Source organism: Thamnophis sirtalis, unplaced genomic scaffold (assembly GCF_051295495.1).
Source record: "Thamnophis sirtalis isolate CommonGarterSnake01/CBP01778 unplaced genomic scaffold, rThaSir2_p1.2 scaffold_1, whole genome shotgun sequence".
NCBI lineage: Eukaryota > Metazoa > Chordata > Lepidosauria > Squamata > Natricidae > Thamnophis > Thamnophis sirtalis.
Window position 1 is genome coordinate 135,100,612 of NW_028261381.1, and position 25,000 is coordinate 135,125,611.

At 40.2% G+C, this 25,000-nt stretch overlaps 1 protein-coding gene and 1 long non-coding RNA gene across 4 annotated transcripts in view; one reads left to right on the forward strand and one right to left on the reverse strand.

Annotated features, from left to right (window-relative positions):
- FOXN3 (forkhead box N3) overlaps positions 1–25,000 on the reverse strand; it is a 178,244-nt gene that overhangs the window by 152,447 nt on the left and 797 nt on the right. For all 3 annotated transcript variants that reach the window (XM_087725332.1, XM_014073967.2, XM_014073968.2), the window contains exon 2: positions 20,582–21,138. In XM_087725332.1, the coding sequence (XP_087581458.1) occupies positions 20,582–21,124 (543 nt within the window). In that variant the 5' untranslated portion in view covers positions 21,125–21,138. The remainder of the gene's footprint in view (positions 1–20,581; positions 21,139–25,000) is intronic.
- The window catches only part of LOC148049741 (uncharacterized), a 75,993-nt gene that overhangs the window by 43,356 nt on the left and 7,637 nt on the right, over positions 1–25,000 (forward strand). The gene's annotated exons all lie outside the window — the stretch shown is intronic.

Sequence of the window (25,000 nt, forward strand, 5' to 3'; positions counted from 1 at the left end):
CCGTTGCACCATACCGGTTGCAACAGGATCCGGAACCATCACTGGATGGAGAGAAGGTAGGAGAGTGGGGAAGCTGAAGACCCCCTGCATCATAAGTTCTGGCAAGCTGCCAAGCACCCAAATTTTGATCATGGGACATTGAAATGACTATAATTCAGGGACTAGTTGCAAGTCCCTTCATTCAGTGATGGTAACAAACGGTCCTAAGTCAAGCACTTTTTAAAATTCTTTTGTACCAGCTGTAATTTTTCTTGCAATGCTCTTAAACAAATAAACAATAATGCAACAATCAGAATGATTAAATCTACACACAATTGCTTCACAAATAAATTACCCAAAACTAAATTTAAAAGAAATTTAAGAAATGTATTTGCTTAACATTACAAATATCAACCTTTAAACTGCACAACGTAAAATTTCACACCCAATATGATTAATATCACAATCACACCCTTGCAAGGCAGATATATTTGAACTAAAGGGGAAATTAGCTATTTTCAAAATACCTTTTTTTCTTTTGCAAAAAAGCCGTGATGGCAGTTGAGTGCTAAAAAATAGAATGATAAAACCATTCAGCTTTTGACTTGGGTAACATATTTAAAGATTCGCACTTGCTACTTGTAGTTGAAAAAAGCATTTATTTTTAGTGAGCACACATACATACCTGTGAAAGGGATGAAAATAGCAAAAATGAGTATGGTGTGTAAAAATATTGCCTGGAGTAGAAAGCCAAAATTAGTCAGAACAAGACTGCTGAGTTTCTACTTCTTTTGTTTTCATTACAGACACTGAAGCTTCATCCTCCTTTAAGGCTGAGATATAAAATATTCCAAGTATTTCATAAAATGCTTAGTTTTAATTGAAGTTTAAGTGTGCTTTCCTTCTTACCACATACAAAAGAAATAACAGACAATAGCAGAGATATTATACATTCCTGTGAAGCTTAATTCTCTTATGTACCTTAAATGACCCTTCTGAAGATTAAAAGCTTCAGTTTTGCACACATTCTAGGACTTATTTAATAAACTCAGACAAGTTCTGAATAAATTCATTTAGATTGCTTAGCATCCTTTGAAAGGTGTTTCTTGGGTTAGATCAATGTAGGAATATTTCATGAAAAACAGCAACCTGAAAGAACCATAATATATCAAGTATTGATTATCTTAGCTGTACAATACAGTCATCACTGAGATCATGCATTATATTCCATGTCTGTGATGGTGAACCTGTGGCACGAGTGCCAGAGGTGGTACGCAGAGCCCTCTGTGTGCACATGTGCCATTGCCAGCTGCTTGTCTGGTTTTTGGTGTGTGCATGCCTGCATGCATGTGCACCAGCCAGCTGGTCTTCACGCACACCGGAGTGCCAGAAAGACCAGCTGGTCAGCGCATGCATGGTCTTTGGGTTTCTGGCGCTCTGGTGCACGTGAACACCAACTGGCCAGTGTGCATGCGCATGCCGGAAACACAAGGACCAGGTGACCACCTGTTCAGATTTCTGGCACTCCACCGCATGCACGCACACACACACACACACAGACACATATCAGTTTGGGCACTCAGTGCCGAAAAGGTTCACCATCACTGTTCTATGGCCTGGGAAAGAAAATGTAATTAATTTAAATTGTATAGTGCAATGTAATATTTACTGCTTAGAAGGTGATTTTAGGTTCTGGGTATTTGAAAATAGTCACAAAATAATGACTACTACTAAATTCTTCAATTTTTTTAGCTACCTGTCAAAAGTGAATAAATGGCATCCTTTCCTATGTTGTTTCTGTGAAATTTAAAATATGTTTTTTCTATTGAAAGCTTTTTTCATTGATTATACAGTTTCCATCACCCAGTAACAATCCTTTCTGCTATTCTTTCCATCAGACTTGAACCTAGAACTGGGAAAAGGAAGAGAAAAATTATTGGAATACGAGCTAAAAAAAGCTATGGATTCCTACATAATTACGACTAAGACCTACTACAGTAGACATAAGCCTGATCTGATGCTCTTCGACCTTATTGGAGCTGTAATTCCCATAGATTGGGGGGCATCAAAATGGAGAAATCTAACCTCCTCCAACTAACAATCATGCAAGCAACCTGCTAGAGTCATACACAGTCATTGGTAACTTTTCTCAGAAAATTCTTTGCTGCTCTTGAGCACAATAGTTATTTTGCATAAACCAGTTCATTTAGTGCATAGACAGTCCCTAACTATGTTGCTATTACCTGTGGTTTTACCTCTGTATCACTACCAAGGACAAAGCAGATCAGCATGATGAATCTGAATTATAAAGAAAAAGTATAGCAATAGAGTGACAAGTACAGGTTTTCAAATATTACATTAACAGTCAACTCTTCTTGTCAGCTTTGGGACATATCTGCAGCACAAAGTACAAGTAGCCTTTGACTTACAACCATCCATTTAGTAACCAATATTAGAATGGCAATGAAAAAAGTGACTTATGACCATTTTCCCCACTTATCAACCATGCAGCACTCCCATGGTCAAGTGATCAAAATTTGGGCATTTTGGCATGTATTTATGACAGTTGCACTTTCCCAGGCTCATATATAACCTTCCCAGACAGTTTCTGACAAGCAAAATCAATGGGGGAAGCCAGATTCACAGCCACGATTCATTTAACAACTGGAATCATGCCGAGTCTTCCAGCAGCGGCTGCTCTAGGAGTGCACTCTATGGTTGTGGGCTGGCTGCTCGAACTCTCTGTAAGGGAGTCTTCCAGACAGAGAGTCTTCCAGCAGCCAGCCCACAACCATAGAGCGCACTCCTAGAGCGGCCGCTGCTGGAAGACTTGGCAGCCAAGTTTGGGAGTTTGGGAGAATATATTATGCTCGGAGCGCGGCGGCGGCGGCTGCAGGGAGAGCTGGGCCCGGACATGTTGAGGCTATGATACATGCCTGCTGGAGGCGGAACAGGCGCTCGCGCAACCCCTTCTCCAGCCGGGCAGAGCTCCCTGCACTGACCTAGAGGGTATCCCTAATGAACCAAGCCGTGGGAGCTGGGGAGTGGGCAGAGCACCACATGGCTTGGCGCCTTAGTGATACCTCCTAGATCAGTGAATGGTGCTCTGCCCGGCTGGAGAGGGGGGTTGCCGGGCAGTTGCTCGTGAGGTTGGTTACCTCATGGCTTCTTCGCCCCTGAGGCTGTGCTTGGCTCTTCGGGAGCCAGTTTGTAAGGGAGCAGCCGCCAGGCAACCCCAAAACAATAAGCCTTCCCCTATAATAAGCCCAAGGCCATATTTTGTAAGTAAAAAGAAAATAAGACCCTGTCGTATTTTCAGGGAAACATGGTAACAATCCTAAAAGTCATGTTGCAGCGAATTTGTAATTATTTATTTACTTGTAATATTTATTAACTGCCTATCTTGCTATATGATAACTGAGTAGATTGCAATATCAGAAGTTAAAATTGTATAAATTATAATAACATAGATACAATACTATAAAATCAACCTAGCTAAAAAGATGGGAGGGAGGGAATATGATGGAGGGGGGGGGAGAGGATTGGATCTAGCGTTAATCAATCAACCACCACCAAAATGAAGCCCTACATTGGCATTGCAAGCAAACTGGCAGAGCCAGGTCTTTAAGATCTTATGGAAGGTTAGGGTTGGAAGGTCAGGAGGGTTGGAGCTGATCTCACGGGAGGGGGAGGGAGATGTTCCAAAGAACAGGTGCAAATTACCATTACCATACAACTACCATATGTGAATACTTTGTGAAACAGAGTAGCATATCTTGGATGATAGTACAGTTGTCGTGGACTTCCAGAGCTGAGGAGGAATGCTCTATAGTTTTCCAATAGTCAGGGAATTATGGCCACTGTATATTTTTGTTTCTCATTAATAAGGACATCATAGCAAAGAGATGTTCAGCAAGAAAAAAGTTTCTTCAAAATGCTGGAGTTTTCTTTTCACATCGTCTCTAATTGCCATTGTTCTGAGAAAGTCATGTACAAGTTATAGAACTGACTGTGCAGCATATCTATATACATCTGTTTAAGGAACCTGAACAATAATAATTTCTCATGATTTAACTTAAGAGTCGTTCAATTGAAACATGGATATGTAGAAACATAACTATTTGATGGTCAGAGATCGCAATCATTATTGAAAAGGGCACAAAAATATTAGTGGCCAGGTTTTTATTAGGTTATAGAGGAAATCAGTGGTTGCTTTTAAAAACCTACTTTATTCAATTTATATTACAATTTTAATAGATTATACCCTTTGCAATGCCACTAATTTTCAAGACATATGTAATCAGATGGTGCATTAGAGTCCACTAAAATACCATTTGGGGCTATCTCGAACTCCACATGCTAAAACTAATCCTTCAATAACTATAAATAATATCTATGTAGTATAATAAGAAACAGCCCTTTTTAGAACATTTAGAATTTAATATTAGGGCAATGGACTTGCTTATATTTTAAAAAAGAAATATTAAAACTGTATCACTGTATCTTGTACCTATGAACAAAATAAGGACAAATTTAGTTCTCAGAACAAGCTTATGGAATTGTCTTTCTATTATACGTCCTTTTCAGATCCACGATACAATATGCAAATTCCCTAACATACCCAATTATAAGCAATTGTCTCTGCTAAAGCAAAAAAAAAAAAAAAACAATTACAGAGAAAGAACTCAAAGATTAATCTGAAAGCAAAACAGTTAACAGGTCTGTCAGATTTTGCTAAAAGTTGCTTTTGTCAAAACCTAGCCTTTAAAAAAACTAAGCTTCTGTTTTAAAAATGTAATAGTTTTAACTGTGAGCTTGATCTAGAATTGTGTAGTACTTAACAGGGAATTCCCCAACTTCTCAGTAGTTTATACACACTCCAAGATACTATAGAAAGGAAGAGTAGAGAATGTCACATCAGAGGCAAGGACTCTTCAAAGCTCAAAGAAGCCATAGGAAGAATAGTTGGGAGAAAGATGGACACAACTAGAAATAGCACTGTAAAACATATAATTGGCGGCCTCTGCATTAGCAGACTCAGGAAGGCTCCCATCTATAAAGCCATGGGCTGAGAAGAAACATTCTTGGTATAAAAACTTGGTTTAAATTTTATAAAATTCACCACAGCATAAGGTTGGTAGACAAATCCTTCCTATCTGAAGGCTAGCTAGGGAAAAAAAAAACATTTCAGCTGCTGCAACCAAGATGCTTGCAGATGTCTTACCTGCAAGAGCACTAGTGGTCACAACCATATTATAGCAGAACCGCATAATGCATTTGAACTAAACACAATCCTTTGCCTGCAAGCAGAGGAACTGCCACATCAGTAACTCTGTTGCTAAGGCAACTGCTTACTTTCCCTATCAACCGCATGCTCATTGTTACAGAGTCACATATACAAGAAAAATTCCTCTCTATAGCCAAGGACCAGATGGCAGCAAAGCTACGAAAGGCACGGACTAAAGGGATCGCACTAAACGGGTGACATACTAGTGCATTCAAGTGATGGAAACAAAAGCAAATGGATACAGAATTCTACTAGTAAGAAGGAAGAAAAGGGGAGAAACCTCCCATGTCACAGTTACAATGCCATCATTAAGACTTCAGGCTTGTACATACAAGCTGATTTTACTGACAAAGACCTTTGTAATGACACTAATGTTTTTCAGCAGCCATCCCATCTATGCCCCACTTCTATCTAAAACAACTTCAACATCAGTCTTGTTAGTATACAACTGTCGATAGCACACTTCACCAAACGAAGAAAACTCGAAGATGCTTTTTGAAGACGTTTTACAATGAAAATCCAGTGCACACAGCATAAATCTAACATTATTTAACAACATGAGGGAGAGTTGCTCAGCCATCCACAGAAATCCAGTATTATTCCATATAACAGAAGAAAATGTTAGTAGGCAATATTGTTCTTAGGATAACACGTGATTTTCCTAGAAGCCCTTTTGCAAACAGTGGAATTTAGGAAAGTAAAGGACAAACTATATTATACTTCTTGACTCACTTATCGGACAAAACATTAATTTGTTTCCTTGTTTATTTTCTGTTACATTTATAACAATAGCTATTTCAATTATTCTTTGAGGATATTTTATGATTAGAAACTTGTTAAGGATGTGTTTCTGTCTAATATATGACACTGTGAGTTGTTTCACATTTACTTTATGGGGAAAACAAAAAACAAAGGCAAGATAGAAATCCTTATAAAAATTAATGAGACATTTAAATCATTATTAAATAGAAAATAACTACTGTTTATTTTAAGTGGCACTTAGCTATTGGATTCACACCTAGACTATAATATGCATGCATTTAAAACAGATCACTCTAAAATCTGTAAATAAAAAGTAAGTATAAATGTACTTACTTACCCAGGTCACACAATAACATGTTCTGGGGGCAGCTTCATAAGAAATAAAAGAATAAAATATATATATTTTAAAAAGTAACATAAACTATACCTATAAAGAGAATACCAGTCTAGTAACAAAAATAGGCAATGACTTAAAGGAGCAGTCCTATACACTATCAAAACCTGGCAGTTGCTGGATATGCTGACTAAAAACAGAGTACTTTGAGTACAATCAAAGGTGTATTATACGCAGTGCAGGATTGCTAGCATTCTGGATTTGTGTCATTCCAATCATCCCTAAAGCATAAAGAGAACTATGCCAGGTCAAGAGGTAGAATACTTAATTACCTCCCACTGGATATAAACAAAAGAGTGCAGACCAATCTCAATAAGCCAAAAAAGCATAGAAATTAAGGAATACATATTTCTCTCTACAAGTATGGCAGGACTGTTCTGTTAGGCACAAAAACCTTGCTCAATCTAACATCTCCTGTGTTAATGGGGGTGCAAGAAAGACCTCACATTGTGATGGGTTCACTCATAGAAAAAAATACATGCCTGCAAGACCCAAGTTACAGAACTAAATCATCCATTCAGATTTTAGGCACACAAATATCCTTCCTGTAACTTGACATAGCTTTGTAAGAAGTTTATTTATTTATTTAATATTTTATTAGTTTATCAAAATATAAAATACAGAAGTACAAAGAAAAATGAAAATAATGTTAAAATAAGGAAAAGGGGAAGCGAGAGAAGTGTAGGAGAAAAGTGAAAAGAAAAAGAAAATCATTGACTTCCAATCCTTTTGGTGCGGTAGAATAAAACCCCAAATTTTCACTTTTATATGATAATATATACTAGCCATTTCTATAACAACAAATCTATCTAATCAGCAAAACCCAAATCAAAATTTTATTTTTTCCACCTTAAGCACAAAGTCCAGAAGCGGTTTTCAAGTAGAAGCAAAATTAATTGTGTTCTTTTCTTTAATCAAAGCAGATGGCTAAATTGACTACTTTGAATAAGAAGTTTAATCTTGGAAGTTACATTCTATCAGCAAGATTTGGGAATTCAATGACCAACCTAAGCATTCTTGAGCAAATAAAAAAATGTTGCCTCCTCCTTTTATCTTTTTTGCCATCTGCATGTGTTAACATATCAAGCATTCTTCTCTGGCCACCATCAAAGTTGCAGACCTGAGGCTGCAAAAATTACACACATAAGAAAACATCAATATTTCAATAACATTATCAACTACAATTACATTAACTTCACATTTTGCAAAAGCTGAAAGGAAAAAAGCTGACATAATTTATAGAAGAAGAAAAAAGAACTGACACCAAATGTTTATGTAGCCCATTTATAGTGTTCCAATCAAACATGTTTCTTCTCAATTTCAATGCTCAATTTCACTTCCTTGATTTTGATTTTCTTCTTCATGGTTTATATCATGTGTTTTTAAGAGTTTTAAATATGGGAACAGTAAATTGTTAACATAATCTAAAAGCATATATACTATTAGTCTAAATTTAATATCCACTTGTTCAGCAACTATCCAAAGTTACAATAGCACTTAACAAGGTTACTTAGGATAGATCCTCATCTGGCCATCACAATATATCCATAGCAATAGCAATAGCAATAGCAATAGCAATAGCAATAGCAATAACAGTAGACTTATATACCGCTTCATAGGGCTTTTAGCCCTCTCTAAGCGGTTTACAGAGTCAGCATATTGCCCCCAACAACAATCCGGGTCCTCATTTTACCCACCTCGGAAGGATGGAAGGCTGAGTCAACCCTGAGCCGGTGAGATTTGAACCGCTGAACTGCTGATCTAGCAGTCAGCCTGCAGTGCTGCATTTAACCACTGCGCCACCTTGGCTCCATAGTCAGGTAATCATGATTGGACACTTAGTGACAAGTTTGCAATTATGTTGAGGCATCCTACAATCACATGACTGCCATTTACAAATTTCACTGTCAGTTTCTAACAAGCAAAAGTCAATGGAGTAACAGTCTGGAGATTGCAAATGGTGATCATGTCACTGCAGATTAGTGCAAATGCACAACAGTGTTAGGCAAACAACATTGTTCACCTAACAATGTGAACTAGAACTGCCAGAACTGTTATCCCAAGCCAATGCAGTCATATTATGTGCCTAATAACTGCATCACTTAGCAATAGAGTTCCTGGTCCAATTACACTTGGTAACAGTTCCTGGTCCCATGCTTGTTATCCTTCACAGGTACACAGCATCCAACACATTAGATGCTTAAGCAACTTTTGGGATTCAGATGTCTGATCTCAGAGATGTTGTTAAAAACAATATCACATCTCTATATCTCTGCTGCAGTTTACAAGTCAGTGAGTATTCCCCATAGCCTTGTATTTAAGTACTACACTGGTAGCCACAGGCAACCAGAAATTGCATCTAAGCATTCAGCAGGCTAGCCAGGCAAGGAGGAACACCATATCCCTTTTTCGCAGATAGATACCAGATTGGAAGGTCCCTTTTTCATGCTTAGCACAAAGTGCATTTGTTTTTGTTTTTCTTTGTTGAGCCTAGGAGACTGGTCAATTTTTGCAAGCTACTAATATATCCAATGCCATAATAGAGTTTTCATAGCTTGAAAAACACAGTTATTCCCTGCATTATATTAAGGAAAGTGATTCTACCAGACAGCATAAAGTAGTTCAAGAGGAGAGGCTGAGCAATTCCACTGGTAATTAAAGCAATTCCACTGGCCATTCAAGAACTGTTACCTAATGGCTGCCTTTCACAATGCTACCTGAATTGTCTCTATTCCAGCTCACAAACTTTTATCACATGGAAAGAGAGTGCTGGAGGGATAAGCGTTTGATCTGATCTAGATGGGGTCTATTTTATGCTTTAATATTAGGAATTACCCCTTGAGATTCAATTTTCTTCATTTTACCACCCCTTTCTAATCTTGCTCTCAAACAGTGTGTTTTTAAGTTTATTTTTAAGGACTAGGTGTATTATGCCACTGCTTTTCGTAGTACATGTATTTTTTTAACTGAAGAGTAAAAATGTTTTAAATAAATACCACATTTTAAAAACATTTGAATGCAGGAGATCCTTTAAAGTCATATTATCACTTAAACTTTTCCAAACTATGTTGTCCAAATAAATAATTTTGAAACTCTCATTACAGTGAAAACATTAGTCCTCAAAATACAGGCATTAAGCTAGAGGAAGTTGCAGCTCAGAAAAAGTCATCTTCCAACAAGTGAATATAGGTTTTAAGCCCAGTGAAACATTTTGCATGAGATTTGTTAGATTCCTATAATAGATCAAGTAATGATACAGTTTTCACCTAGCATGTTGTGTAACCCTATGGCTTAATGCAGTGTATACCTCTAACCAATGTTGCTTTATTCAACGAGTATTTAAAAAGTGTGCCTTGCCACTGAATTTATAAAATAACAAAGCATTCCAAACCCAAGAAGCATTTCTTTTACGTATTATTACAAAGTGAAAATAATGTTCATTAACACAAATCCCCAGAACTAAAAGGATTTTAAAGTATAATTTTTCAAGTACAGGTAGTGCTCAATTTACAATCACAATTGAGTCCAAACTTTCTGTTGCTAAATGAGACATTTGTTAAGTGAATCACTGGAGTTGATAGGTTAGTTGCTTCCCCATTGGGGAACTCCACTGGAGAGGAGTAAGCAGCACTCCAAGCAGTGATAGCAACTTCCTTTTCTTTAAAGGTAACTATCAGAAAGGCATGAGACTACAGCTGTGTAAAAAATATTCTATCTGTCTTAATTCATGGTAGACCAAACTTATTCATATGCTTATCCACTTACTTTTCTTTTGTAACTTTTGCTATTTGCAATTCAATCTGTTTTCCCTTCCAGATCAGTTCTGTAAGATTTTTTTCTTGCTGTTTAAGTAAAGACTGAATCTATATACAATTTAAAAACTCTCATAGCCTGTTCACTTTAACAGTTCTGCCTATCCCAGTAAAGCTAAACCTTAGGTTTAATATAACTTGTTGCACTCAAATATATCAAAAGGGCAAATCAATATTCTTAGAGTTTCTTAAAATATTTGGATCAAACATCAGGATTGACAAAGGATAAATAAAAGATTCTTGAGCAAGGAAGGGGGGATGTTCTTGATTCTAGAAATTTTTCCTTTCTGTTATAGCTTGCCTCCCACCTCTGTTCTACTGGAAATTTCCTTAAAACTCTTTGGAACAAATCTAACAGGAAAAACACAAGCAGAAAGGACGTTGGTCTTACCTGAACGTCTATTTTCAGAGTGGGGGAGGGAGTGGTCACGTGTGGGTTTTATCTTAGCCTGATTGGTCCAAAGACTGAGAGCAAAGCTTTAAATACTGGTGCCTTCCAATCCTGGCCCAGATTCTCGAAGTCGAACGGTATAACTGAAACAACAAGAAAACAACCACAACAAACCCCGGGAACGCCCGGGCCCTCCCCTTGGCCCCAACGAACACAACCCAGGGCGGGTCGTGACCACTCCCTCCCCCACTCTGAAAATAGACGTTCAGGTAAGACCAACGTCCTTTTTCCAGAGGAGGGGGAGGGAGTGGTCACTTGTGGGACATACCCAAGCTAAGGTCCCAGGGAGGGAGAACAGGAGCCACTAGGGCCCAAGGGGAGCCTCGGCCTCCACCCCCTGCAAGAATCTCTGACTGAAGGACGCATCCGCAGACGCGAAAGCATCCAGACGATAATGTCAGATGAAAGATGTCGGGGAAGCCCAAGTGGCCGCACGACAGATGTCCTCAAACGGGGCCCTTGTGGCCCACGCCGCCGAGGTCGCGGCACTCCTAGTAGAATGGGCCGTGATCCCCGATGGGGCTGGCCGACCTGAAGCCCCGTAAGCCTCCACAATGGCCTGACGCAGCCAACGGCCAATGGTAGCCGAAGACACCCTAGACTCCAGCGTCCCCGGCTGGAAGGAAACAAACAAGGCCTCCGACCTATGGACCCCCTCGGTCCACCGGAGGTAAATCCGCAGAGCGCGGCGGACATCCAACTGATGCCAGAGTCGTTCCCTGTCATTGGATGGACCCGGGCAAAAGTCGGGCAGGACGATCTCCTGAGCCCTATGAAAGGGGGTATTCACCTTCGGGACGAAGGCCGGGTCCAGACGAAGCATCACCCTGTCCTGGTGAAAGTGACAAAGATCGTCCCTATAAGACAGGGCACCCAGCTCAGAGATACGTCGGGCGGATGTAATAGCCACCAGGAAAGCCACTTTCAGCGACAAGAAATGTAAATGAACAGACCGGAGAGGCTCGACCGGGGCCCCCATCAGAGCCTTGAGCACCAGGGGAAGATCCCACGTGGGGAACCTGTGAACGGGGGGAGGCCTGAGATTAGCCGCCCCCTTAAGGAAAAGCTTGATCAGGGGGAACTGGGAAAGGGAAAAAGACCCCCCCCCAGGACTGAAGGCAGAGCTGCCACCTGGCGGCACAAAGTATTCTGCGAAAGCCCGTCCTCAAGACCTTTCTGAAGGAAATCCAAGACGTTAGGAATGGTGGCCTTATTGGGATAAATGCCCCTAGGCGAACACCACCGGACAAAGACCGTCCAGGTTGAATTATAAATGCGGGTCATCGACAGTCGCTGAGCCGCCTCGATGGTATGAATGACCCCGGAGGACAGATGAGCCTCCCTCAGAAGCTGCCGTTCAAGAACCAGGAGGTCAGATGGAGCCACTGGGGCTCCGGGTGAACCAGAGCCCCCTGCAGCAGGACTACCTCCCCCTGCGGAATCCTCCATGGGGAGCCCACCGCCAGCTGTACCAGGTCCGCGAACCAGGGCCTCCTGGGCCAGTACGGGGCCACCATGATGACCAGGGCTCCCTCCGCCACCACCTTCCTGACGGTTCCCGGGATGAGGGAAATGGGAGGGGAAGCAAAAAGCCCGGGGGCCACCGGCTCCTGAGGGCGTCCGTGCCCTCCACCGACCTGGACTGGAAACGGGTGAAAAACCATGGAAGCTGGGAGTTCGCAGGCGACGCAAACAGATCCACCCGAGGAGACCAGAACCTTTGGCAGATCCTTCGAAACAGCGACGGGTGGAGCTGCCACTCGCCATTGTCCAGAGTCGCCCGACTCAGCCAATCCGCCTGGACACTGGAGAGTCCGGAGATGTGCTCCGACACTAGGGACAGCAGGTGTCTCTCTGCCCAGGAGCCCAGACAGAGGGCCTCCAACCAGAGAGCCTGCGAGTGGGTTCCCCCTTGACGATTGATGTGGGCCTTGGTGGCCACATTGTCCGTCAGGAGGAGCATATGACGCCCCTTCACTGAGGGCTGAAAGTGATGCAGAGCTAGCCGCGCTGCCTTCAGCTCCAGCCAATTTATGTTGTGGCGGAGGTCCGAGGCCATCCACCTGCCTTGCGCCATCCGAGAGCCCACCAGGGCCCCCCACCCGAACAGACTCGCGTCTGTGGTGACGGTCACCCTGTCCAGCTCCCAGAAGCAGCAGCCCCGCTGAATGGCCGGGGAAAGCTACCACGCCAGAGAAGTCCGGACCCCCGCCGGGAGACGGAGAGTCCGAAGAGAATTGCTCAATCGTCCCCTCTCAAAGGGGATGGGCTCCCACTGGAGGGGCCTGAGATGAAGTCTGGCCCATAGGACAATCCCGATACAAGAGACCATCTTGCCCAATAACTGCGATAGAGAGAGGATGGAAGTGAACCGCCTTCCGTGAACGCTTTTCGCCAGTCGACGAAGACTGTCCTGCCGTTCCTGAGACAGACGCACCATCCCCGACATGGAGTCTATGACTGTCCCCAGCTGGAGAATGCGGGTGGAGGGGGAAAGATGGCTCTTGGCGAAGTTCACCAAAAAGCCCAGGCTTTGAAGGCTCCGGATGGTGAGCCGAAGATCCAAGACGGCCCGAGGCAGGGACCCCGCCTGAACCAAGACATCATCTAAATAACATTGGAGCCGAACCGGAACGGACCATAGATGAGCCGCCAGGGCCGCCAGAACCTTCGTGAAGGTCCGGGGAGCCGAGGCCAGCTCGAAGGGAAGAGCTCTGTACTGGTAGTGGCGGGACCCGTGCGAGAACCTCAAAAACCTGCGGTGAGCGGGCAGAATAGGAATGTGAAGATAGGCCTCCGTGAGGTCCACGGAGGCCAGGAAGTCCCCCTTTCTGATGTCCTGAAGGATAGATTTGAGGGAGGACATTTTGAATCACCTGTACACTAGAAACCTGTTCAGGCGCTTGAGGTCTAGAATTACCCTCCAGCCCCCCGTGCTCTTCGGAACCACGAACAGATTGGAGTAGTGGCCCCGGCCTCGTTCCCCTAGGGGAACTTCCTCCACCGCCCGAATGTCAAGGAAGTGGGCAATCGCCTGATCCATCAGGCGGTGGCGCTCCCTGCGGGTATAAGGTGACAGAGGTGGCTAAGGCACCGGATGCAAACTTGACCGTGTCCAGGGTCGCGTCAGCGGAGAACTGGCAAGCCGCCATGATCTTAAAGAGATCTTGGTGGAGCCGCTCGTTGTGGATGGGAATGCGCTCCTGGAGCTTCTTAAGCCACATGACAGTGGCATGGTTAAAGTAGGAGGCCGAGGCCGCAGACTTGATAGCCCACGCTGTGGCATTAAAATTCTTCCACAAGGTAAGCTCTGCACGCTTATCCTCCGGCTTCATCTTATCTGCTGCATCGCCTGAAACCACCAGAGAGGAGGAAACAAGGGTGGCCACCGGGGTGTCAATGGCAGGCAGTTGAATGGCCTGGGCAAAGGTCTGCTCCACGTTATAGTGCCGGCGGTCATTACTCCCTGGAGCAGACAAATTGGAAGGGCGAGCCCATTGATCGGTCAAGACCTCTAAAAATAGGGGAGGAGCTGGAATTTCCTCCTTGTTTGTGGCCATGGCGGAGAACATGGCCATGTCAGGATCCCTAGGCGGGGACACCGAGGAATCCCCTGTTCCAACTTTGGTGGCCTGCCTCGCCTTATCCAAGAGGATTTTGAACATGGCTGGAACAAAGAGACCCTTAGACGAGGGCTTATCTGAAAGACCTGCATTCTCATCATCCGAGAAGCCCATGTCCTGCAGGTTCTCCCCGCCCCCCAAGAAGGAAGCCTCGCTCACCATGGAAGGAGAGGAAGCACGACACTGGGCCCTGCCAAGTCCCCCATGCCTGGAAGAAAAGGAGCCCTTGTCTTGCTGGGCAACACCCCTAGAAATGGCTGCAGAAATAAGCTTTTTAATACCCTCAGGGAGGTTCTCCAAATCTTCTACATCACCAAAGGCAGTGCTAGGCCCTTGCGGAGCCAACCTGTGTGGGGGACATGGCCCCCTAGATGTCCCCTCCAAGGGATCCCTAGAAGGGGAAGGAGAGGGAGATCGCCTCCTTCTGGAATAGGAACGAGGCCTATATGGAGAGACCGAGGGGGAAGAGTAAGGGCTAAATCCCCTAGGAGAAGAACGTGCTGAAAGAGGGCCCAGAGGGGACCTGGATCTATTCCAGGATGAAGGCCTAGTAGACCTGGCCTGTCTTTCAGCCCTTGCAAAAGTTTTCTCAATAGCCCTGTGCCTACTGGCTTCCTCTCTAGTGGAGGACCTAGAGGGGCGTTGGGCCTTACCAGAACCCAGGGGGGAATACCCTGATCAACCCCCTGCCCTAGGCCTTCCCCACCCCCAATCGGGCCCACCTCCTGGCCCTGGGGGATTTCAGGCCCCTCGTCCATGCCTACTCACGTGTTCGACGCTGGAACGAGGGTTTCAAGGCTCTGTAGGCCCCACGGGGACCAAGGCCTTCAGCACGCTGAGGGAATAAGGCCTGGGCAGCCGCAGACTGAAGCGCGCGCCTCGCACACGTGGCGGCAACAAAAATGGCCACCGGAACTCCTCGCACCAGCCCAGCGGCCAAATCAAGCCTCCAGCGGCTCAGCCGGGCGCTCAGACACCCGCGCCGCTTCCAGAGGGGACGGGGAAGGCCATGCGGCACTCAGGCTCGCACCCCCTCCCCCAGAGGCCACTCGCAGCCAGAGAAGGCAAGAAGGTAACGCGGAAGCCGATCCGACAATCGTCGGCTCCACGGGTGGCTCGAAGGCGCCTCGTGGCGCCGCTGCTGCAGTCCGAGGCTTTATGGCCCGTGCAGCCGCCGCTGCAGCCACCGATAAAGGAGCTGGCACCCCCGCACCCCCGGGGATAGGGATAAGGCTCCAGGCCCACAGGGGGGGAGGCAGAACGCCCCACAGGGCCCTCCCCAACCGCCCAAGGCAGATAACTGTCCCTTGGGGCCACAGCTGCACAATTTGGAATTTGGGAGAACCCTTTAAAGTGCCCAATTTAGCCAAATAGAAACCAGATTGCAAAGAACAAGAAATCCTACCAATATTTCTCTACCAGTGTTTGGACCAAAGACTGAGAGAATCTGGGGCCAGGATTGGAAGGCACAGTATTTAAAGCTTTGCTCTCAGTCTTTGGACCAATCAGGCTAAGATAAAACCCACACATGACCACTCCCTCCCCCTCCTCTGGAAAAATATCCTATTCTCTGAAAATCAAAGTTAATGAAAGCCATTTTGTAGTTTGCTTTAAAAAAGAAGCTCCTCGCTGCACCAGCTCTTGCAGCATCCCAAATGTTATACAGCCATCAAAGTGCATACAAATACAGATACTCAGGATAATAAGACAAATTATAAAGAGAAGTTTAAATTAAATGAGCATGTTTCCCATTTAATTTTTGTGTAACTCAATTTGCTCTTTATGAAACAGAAAGTTCTAATTTCAACAGAACATTAAATTACTGAAAAGTTTCAGTTGAACAAAACTGAGTCTGAACTGTCAAAAAAATAAAAAGCTTAAAAGAAAAAAATTCAAATGCTAAAGAGATTTGGGGTGTTATGTATAACTTAATCCAGGCTAAGTTTTGCTTTATTATTATTATTTTAGAAAAGTTTTGAATTGCATGTTAAAAAAATCTTTAGACATGCCAAAATCAAATTATAAGCTTCTATTTTAGGAATTACATGGCTCAAATTCTGAATAAAGATAAACCTGTTTTCAAATTACACTTCACAACAAAAATAAAACAAGGCAGTTAGGGAAATAACAACTTTGGGTAAAAAGATTTTTAACCATTTTACCACTACAAATGTTATAAAAGTCAAGAAGTATATAAAAAAGTAAAGGAAAATCCAGTGTAAAATCCAGTGGCATCTGTTGTGTCTATGTAAATTTTACTCATAAGGAAGGATTTCATAAAATTGTTACTTTTTTATTTTTCTCAATTACCTTTTCACACAATACCTAACAGAAGAATATTCAAAGACAACGTAAATGCATAAGATAAGGTTGTATAACATCTTACATCCATTATAATATCATGGAAATTAGACTTCATAATGGAATCATTCAAACATAGTATAGATAGTCCTCGACTTACAATCACAACTGAGCCCAAAATTCAAGTTGCTAAGCGAGACATTTGTTAAGTGAGTTTTGCTCCATTTTTCCTGAAACATTTGTTAAGTGAATCACTGCAGTCCTCAAGTTAGTAACATAGTTGTTACATGAATCTGGCTTCCCCATGGACTTTGTCAAAAGGTTGCAAAGGGTTGCAAAAGGTCATGATCCTGGGACACTGCAAATGTCATAAATATGAACCAGTTGCCAAGCATCCAAGTATTGATCATATGACCATGGGGGAACTTTTTCAATACCATTGTAACTACAAATGTTTGCTAAACAAACTTGTAAATTTCTATTTAGAATTAGAAATTAGAATATTTCTATTCTGCCTACCATCTGAAGAGTTAAGCAAACAAGATTGATAGTTTTGGGCACAAGTAAAGCAATGACTGATCATCTTTTCAAAATGGAGTCTGTGAACCAAGCTCAATAGTATTATTTCACAGTAAAGTGTAGTTAAAATTATCAGATTCGTAAACTTACATGTTAAGTACAAGAAATCCAAAAAAAGGCTTTTTTTCCAAAGTATTTTTCAAGGCTTAGTAAAAAGACAAACATTGGTAATGTAAATGTAAAAGTATCAAGGCATATGTCACTGAGGCCATACATTCTTATTTCATGAATGCTAATTAAATGAGCTCTGCAATTTGTTTGGTCTTCAATTTATGAACTGGGATTACTAGCACCTTAGCACTGTAGTAACTAATAGCATTTTAAAAAAAAAAGAAAATCTAAATGCTTGGCCTAAAATGAATACATTATTTGTTGATGTAAGTTGAGTGTAACATAATGTTCCCAAGCCAATACCTTATATTTGAGTTTAACTAGAAGTCCGCAAACTCATATCCCATCTAACAAAGACAATGTTGCTGAGAATCCTAGAACTTGTAGTTCAACCATTCCCATCCCTTGGAGAAACAGAACTGTTTCATGGCCTAAATAACACTATCTATATGGAATGTGTTGTACAGCTAGATAGTCCTCAACTTATAGTTGCAGCATGACCATTCAAAGTTAGGCTGGATTTCAAAACAGTTACTTATTGCCTATCCTTGAAAGTGACTATCAGACACAAACCCACATCACATGACTGCATTTAGGCGCTTAGCAACCGTACACATTTACAACTGACTATAGCAACCAACAGTCATGTGACACAATTTGAGACTTTTTGCCATTTTCCAGCAGAAATGACAAAAAGTACCTATTGAATATGCTGGATTCCCCCAATGATGTGATTCACTTAACCACTTACCAACAGTGAATTGCTTTACGAACATCATAAAAAGAGTCATAAAATTCAGTTCAATCACACGATGCCTCAACTTACTATTATGACAACTTAACAACCATAATGGAGCCCAGATTTTGGTTATGAGTCACAGACTAACTGCATGCTTTTTTAACATAGAGGATATACATTTATACAATATATTTTATACTGGTTAACCTAACCATAGTTTAACTCATTTCAGTTTTCTAAAACTTGATAACAAATGAATTTGTCCTATTTTTGGATATTAGGCTAAGATATGGTTGATTAGTTTTTGGTTCAGTTTACTTCAGTGTAACATGTGAACATAACCAGAGTATGTCTTTTTATTTAGATGTAAAAACAATCAAAACAGAGCTAGCAACTGCAATGAATCTTTTAAAAGAAATATTGAAAGTGCAAACTAGAATCTTGATTTAAATGTATTCTTTATTTTTTCCTAACAATTCATATCATGACTAAATCACCTTGATTTTTAAGGCACTACATCCACTCCACTTATAACTTAATATCACATTTTAAAAACCTTCATCAGTTTGTAGGAGACTACAAACAGCTGGAAGAGACGTTAACACAACAGAAATGAGAGTATCTGGTTGCTTGATCCCAAAGGAAAGTGGGGCAAGAATATAGAAAGTCAACAGCAAAATGGTTGAAGAAAAACATCTGAAAAGTAACGTGTTATACTTAACATTATTCCTTTCTTCTGATATTTACACACATACACACACACACACACACACACACACACACACACAACAGAACGTTCAAAATAATCTACATTTGCTTCAGCCTGTTGAATATCTTTTCCTCAAACAGAGTTAACAATAACTCACTAGGTTATTTACATTTACTAGCATTTTGGAGAAAGAAAAATGTATGTGTATATATGTATACACACAATATATATAATTGTGTCACAACCCCTGGTATGCCCAAATATGGGAGGAAGCATACTGCTTCCTTTCTCTGTCTATCCGCTCACCCCAGACCATCCAGACAGAAAGCCATTAGTGGCTAACACAACTGCCTAATATGTAATACAGCACAGGTTCAAATCCCAGTAAGGGTATGGCTAGCTGATGAGAGCTAAATAGCTTGAAATAGATCTATACTAGTCTCCCTTTATTTATTTATCAGCACAAAAGCAGTTTATATATTTATATATATAAACTGCTTTTGATTTTAAGCAAATGTTATTGATCTTAATACAATGCACTTTAAAACTTTTAACTGCTGTGTGTCACAGAAAGTCGAAAATACATTAGATTTGATAGAAAGGAGGCATCAATCATAGTAACACCTAGTGTATTGCACAAATATCATCCATGTGTTGCTTCTAACACAGCTGTGCAAGATACAAACATTCCTCAAATCACTCTTAATCTCAGCTTCCACATTTTATCAACAAGAGATACTATCTAATAGAAATACTGGTTTGTCTCAGAAACAGCTACAAGAAGATTTAGATCATAACAGATTCAATAAAAGGCTAGATGATATAATTCAACAACTAAAGCAATGGCAAGAGATCATTCTCCAATCAGAGAGAACAAGCTTGATATAAAGATGGTCCTACATTCAATTTTTGCTTCTTTAGTGCAAACTATTAGGCAGCAGGTGCTTAAACCTGCCGATCTGCTGCCAGTGATAAAATACTGACCAGAAAGACTAAGTCCATGGAAAAATATTCTGTAAAATGCAATCCTGGATGGAAAATCTGTATATAAGCTATTTATCTTAACTCACAGTTTTTTTTTCAAAACTTAAGACTTTCACTTTTCCTCAGTTCAAATACTCAGTCCAAATTTAAGCAAGCAAAAAACCAAGCAAAAAACATAGTCTTTGATTCCTAGATTTTTTTCCCCCATGGGTCAATCTGTGAATTTCACTGAATTTAAGATACAGATCTCACCAATTCCTTGCATGGAAGCAACCCAAAATAAACCAAAGTTACAGCAGATGGTTATAAATGAAATATTAATATAAAATATTAATGGAAATACAATAAAATTACTGTTTTGTAATAAACAGAAAACTGAAAGACTGCAAAGGTCTGCGCATGCAACACTAGACACATAAGAAATCAATTTCTTCACATTCAATTAAAGTGGAAGAGAAGCTAAAATTGCACAGACGTATAAAAAGCCAAGCATAGTATTCAACTCATTCTATGTGATTACATGCACCTGGTATGTCTAAAAATCACCAGTAAAACAAAATAGCCTATATTGGTATCGTAGAGATATATATAACATGGAATTTTAAAATGCATACTATATATTTATACAATATCTTACAGCTGTCTAGACAAAAATGCAATGTTTTATGAATGAACCACTTGAGATCAAATACTATTTCTTCAACTGCATGGAGCAATACTGAGAGAGGGGAAAGAGAAAACATAGGACTGCTCGATCCATTTTAACTAGAAAAAAAACCATCCCAAACCCCAAAGTAGTAATAAAGATTAGAAGACTAAATGGATTTTACAGACATTATTCCAGCCTCACCTGACTTCTGTCTTTGTCCACTTTCTTAAAACATTTATTTAATGACAGATTATGCCTCACAGAATTTTTCCATCCAGTAGGAGCATTTGCAAAATAAGGGAAGTGTTCCAAAATCCAGTTGTATATATCCTTCACAGGAAGCCGCTTGTTTGGAGAGTCCTCAATGGCCATAAATATGAGGCAGCTAAATGAATAAGGTGGTTTACAGTTAGGGTTCTGCTTGGCATCATAGGGCATGTCAGCATGAGCAGGAGATGGAGGGGTATCATCATCCAGGTCTTGAACTGGGCTAACACTTCTTAAGACCGAGTCCCCAAAACTTTTCAGCAAGTTCTTACTCTCATGTAACCAATTCAAATTAGTAAGTTCTTCATCTTCTATAGGATCTTTTTCCAGTCGAAGAGTAGGCAAAGAAAAGTCTAAGTCCTCCTCATCTTGTAGAGTTTTTGATAGGTCACCATCTGTGTAACACTGACTCAGTCCACTGGAAATGGTAATTCCCGAGCCCTCTGGCTTCTTACTAGGAGGCATAACTGGACCCATTTAGTCGGAGGCTCCTAATAAAATAAATCCAAATTTTACACAAAAAAGGGTTAGGTAGATAAAAAGAAAATGACATTCAAGCAACTTTTCCTAGTCTGCATTAGGGATTTAAAAAGCCTAGTGGCTATGCATCCTCCCACACAACAATGGAATTTTAATTTTTGCAATAAACATTATTGTATTTTTGAAATACATTAATTTTTCTGCCTATGAACAACAAAAATAGGTTGATTTTTAAACCCTTTTAAAAATCATCATGCTTTATCCATGAACTTGAGAAATAAGCAAATGCTATCAATTGTACTTTCTCCCGAACTAGCACATCATATGGACTCCAATATCACTGGTCATAATAACGGTTATTGTTTGTAATAAGCATAGAAAATTGAGAGCTTAAGACCAGTTGCTTCATGTTAATTTCAGCTGTTTCATTTCCAATGTGAACACAGCCACATTATAATTATAGCCTCTGTAACTTTGGCTAAACACACAAACAAGCAAAACTCCATGTTTACACACACACACATTTACAACCAAGCATTCACTCAGCTTCCCAAAGAAATTGCAATAAAATTTGTGATATGCATTCAGTATTAAGTTTTAGTGATTTAAATACAAGTTAGAGAAGCAGAGAAAAGATGCATATACAGAAAAAGAATTCAGCCCCACAATGACAAATTTAGCTGAAATTACAGTAAACAATGAATGTGACAAGCGTGACTTAGAAGAAAGCATGAATAGTGATGTCATACACAGATGAGTAGATACTGTTGTTGCTATACTGGGCTCAGAGAATAGTATGCAAAAATAGATCAGGCTATATTACATTTTAAAAAGCAAAAGGCACCAAAACTAGAAAATGTGTACAAATAAATAGCCTGACTATGTGATATTTTAGAGAAATATTTGAGAAAGTATTAAAAACATTAATTAAACCTGAATTCTGCTATCAAGATTAAGCAATCAAAGCCATATCTTAAACCGTTTACCCTTTATCTGAAACAAGTTGATTAATAATTATTCATTATTTCATCTATCTTCAATCAGTATTCCATATGTTATTGTCATCCCCAAGATACCATGCCACATCATGGCTTTGGCCAATCAAGGTTTTTACATACAGGTTTATAGTAAGATAAATAAAGTATAGGCTAAGTTGCTTGTGTTAGTTGTATTTATGCCACATGCAAAATTCCATGACACTGGTCTCTTTTGGCAGTTTGACAAGTATACCACAAATATAATCAAAGTTCAAGCATGTTCAAACTTCACTATAAAGGATCTCTAAATTAAAATAATAGAGACCAACTAGAAAACCTAAAGTTGCATGTGGACACTGAAAAAATCAATCTACAGAAGCAATATCAAAACATTTCTGCATTATTGACAAAAGAGTTATCAATTAGTTTCATATCTGAGCTTCATTCAAGGAAGGCTTTACCTTTGTGCAACTTTTCTAGAATATTTTCCTTTATCAATTACAATTATGATCAGCATATTTTATTAATATAGTGTTAGTGCATTACAAGAAGATTTAAATGGTTAGCCCCTATATAATGCATGCAACATTTTTATATAAACTCATCAAACATATAACCAGGCTTTCCTCAATGTAATGTCTTCAGCATATACCATTTCTAAAACTTCTTAGGAGATACACTTTGGGGAAGATTTTGAGCTTAAACAACACTCAGCAGTTTATTTTTTAAAAATGCAAAATTACTTGAAACACTTCACAATAATTTAATATGACATGTCAAAAACCTATGTAAAAGGCTTGATTTGTTAAGATGTTTCAAACATTAAAAAAATATAATTACATAAGAGGTCATTAAGGTGAGTTGAAGAAAAAACACAAAAAACCAAGACTCTTGGAGATAAAGGTTGAATAAAAATGAAGCTGAAGGAAAATATTAAAATAGTTGAAAAAAGTTAAGTGAATCAATACCATATCATTGCTACTAATGAGAAAATGTATTGATAACACTTAAAACAAAGTTCAACAATTAACAAAAATGTGATTAAAATGTTCTTGAAAATTACAAAATTGGAAGCTACATATCTCTCATTTTTGAAAGAAGGGGGGGAAGTAGTGAGAATACCCGTAAACATTGCTTAATAAGGGTTTTCAATGCTGTTTTTCTTCACAATGCTGTTTCAGTGTGAAGAAATGCTGCCTAGTGAAGACACTGTTATGGAAGGACTGAAGAAGTAAGGGAGATTACTGCAACGTGTATCCCTAAAACATTAATCTCGCCACCTTTAGTTGAAAGCAATGTAGCCAAATGCATTCAGTACAGAGAACTTATATCCCATGAGCAAGCTTTTAAATAGGAAAATTATATCATGGCTGACAACATAATTTAATTGCTCTGTTGCTATGACAACATGCTGCTCTCTTTCAGTTTAATTTGCTTACTTGCCAGCATTCTCCCAAAGGACTATATAATACCATCAATTTTCACACAAAAACTAGGGACTTCTTTCTAAAAGCTTATGTTAGACTGGCAACTCTTTCCAATTCTATAGATACTGGGTCAACTTCATGGTTTTCAACATGCTCTGAGTTAATTAAAATTATAACCTACCAAACAATTTATGTTTGGATTAATAGCCACAACCACTTTACTACATGTTTTAAACATGTGGTTTTATTTATATTTATGCAGAGTAAAAGCCACTGAATGCCACAGGACACACTTTTGATCATGCTGGAAATGTCTCATGGATTCTAATCATAATCATTGAAAAATATAAATTAATGAGAAATGTTGTGCATGGCTGAAGGAGAGATTTTTTTAAAAAAAATGTGCATTATACCATAAACATTTCAACATCAACAGCTTGGAAACTATAAGTGCCTCTTTCGTGTGCACAAGGAAAAGTTTCCAGAAGTGATGCAAAAGAAATGCTTAAGTATTTCTAGTGTACCCAGAGTAGTGTAGACCTAACTGTACAGTTTCAAGAACATGTTTGCAGCATTTCAGTTGAAAGAATAGCAGACAATTTCATAACTTAAGATGAATTATGGAAAAGAGACATTCTAGTTTAGATTTACATGAAGGAAAAAAGTATACTGCAAAATAAGTTTTAGAAACACAGCTGAGTTTTCCTCAGCTGAACTCCATCTCAAAGGAATAACCTGCCTGCAATTTCTAATTAACAATATACATGGAGGCTGAAGAATTCTAACCAAACAATTATATACAAATTAGCAACAAATATTTTGTAAAGAGGTAACTCTACCAGATGCCCTCAGAATATGACACCAGTGTGTGCAATATGAACGTTTTGCTGCTTGAGCAGAGCCACTGTTTTTAATATTCAGAGTTGTAAAACTGACACAATACACAAAAAGGAAGAATTACTAATTACTATCCTTTCTCCAAATAACTTACATCTATGCAGTGACATATATTTGAAAGCTACATTTGAATGGGTGTATATTTAAAGAAATAATAAAACGGGCCGATATTTTTAAGTGAAGAAGAGAGCAGTCAGGGAGACTGCACTTTGCCTACACTCCCTACTGACTGTACTTGTCAAAAACATTTGAAGGGGAGAAGGAGGCCGCTGATTGGTTGGGATTCAAATCAATCAATAGCGTTGCTAGGCGACTAGAAAACTGCACTTTATGTCTATACAGTGCCATTTGCAGCGAACATACCTACAATGCTGGACAGATATCTTAAAACCTTTTGCATCGGCCTATCTTTTTTTACACCACGCCATCATATATATGCGCCCCCTCCCAAAAAAGCTTATGATCTCTTTCTGTAAAAATCATTTCAAAAACGTGATGTTTTAATGCTGAAGCTCATTCTACTTGTTAAAAAAAAACAACGATGGGATTTTAAAACTTGAGAGAAATGCTCC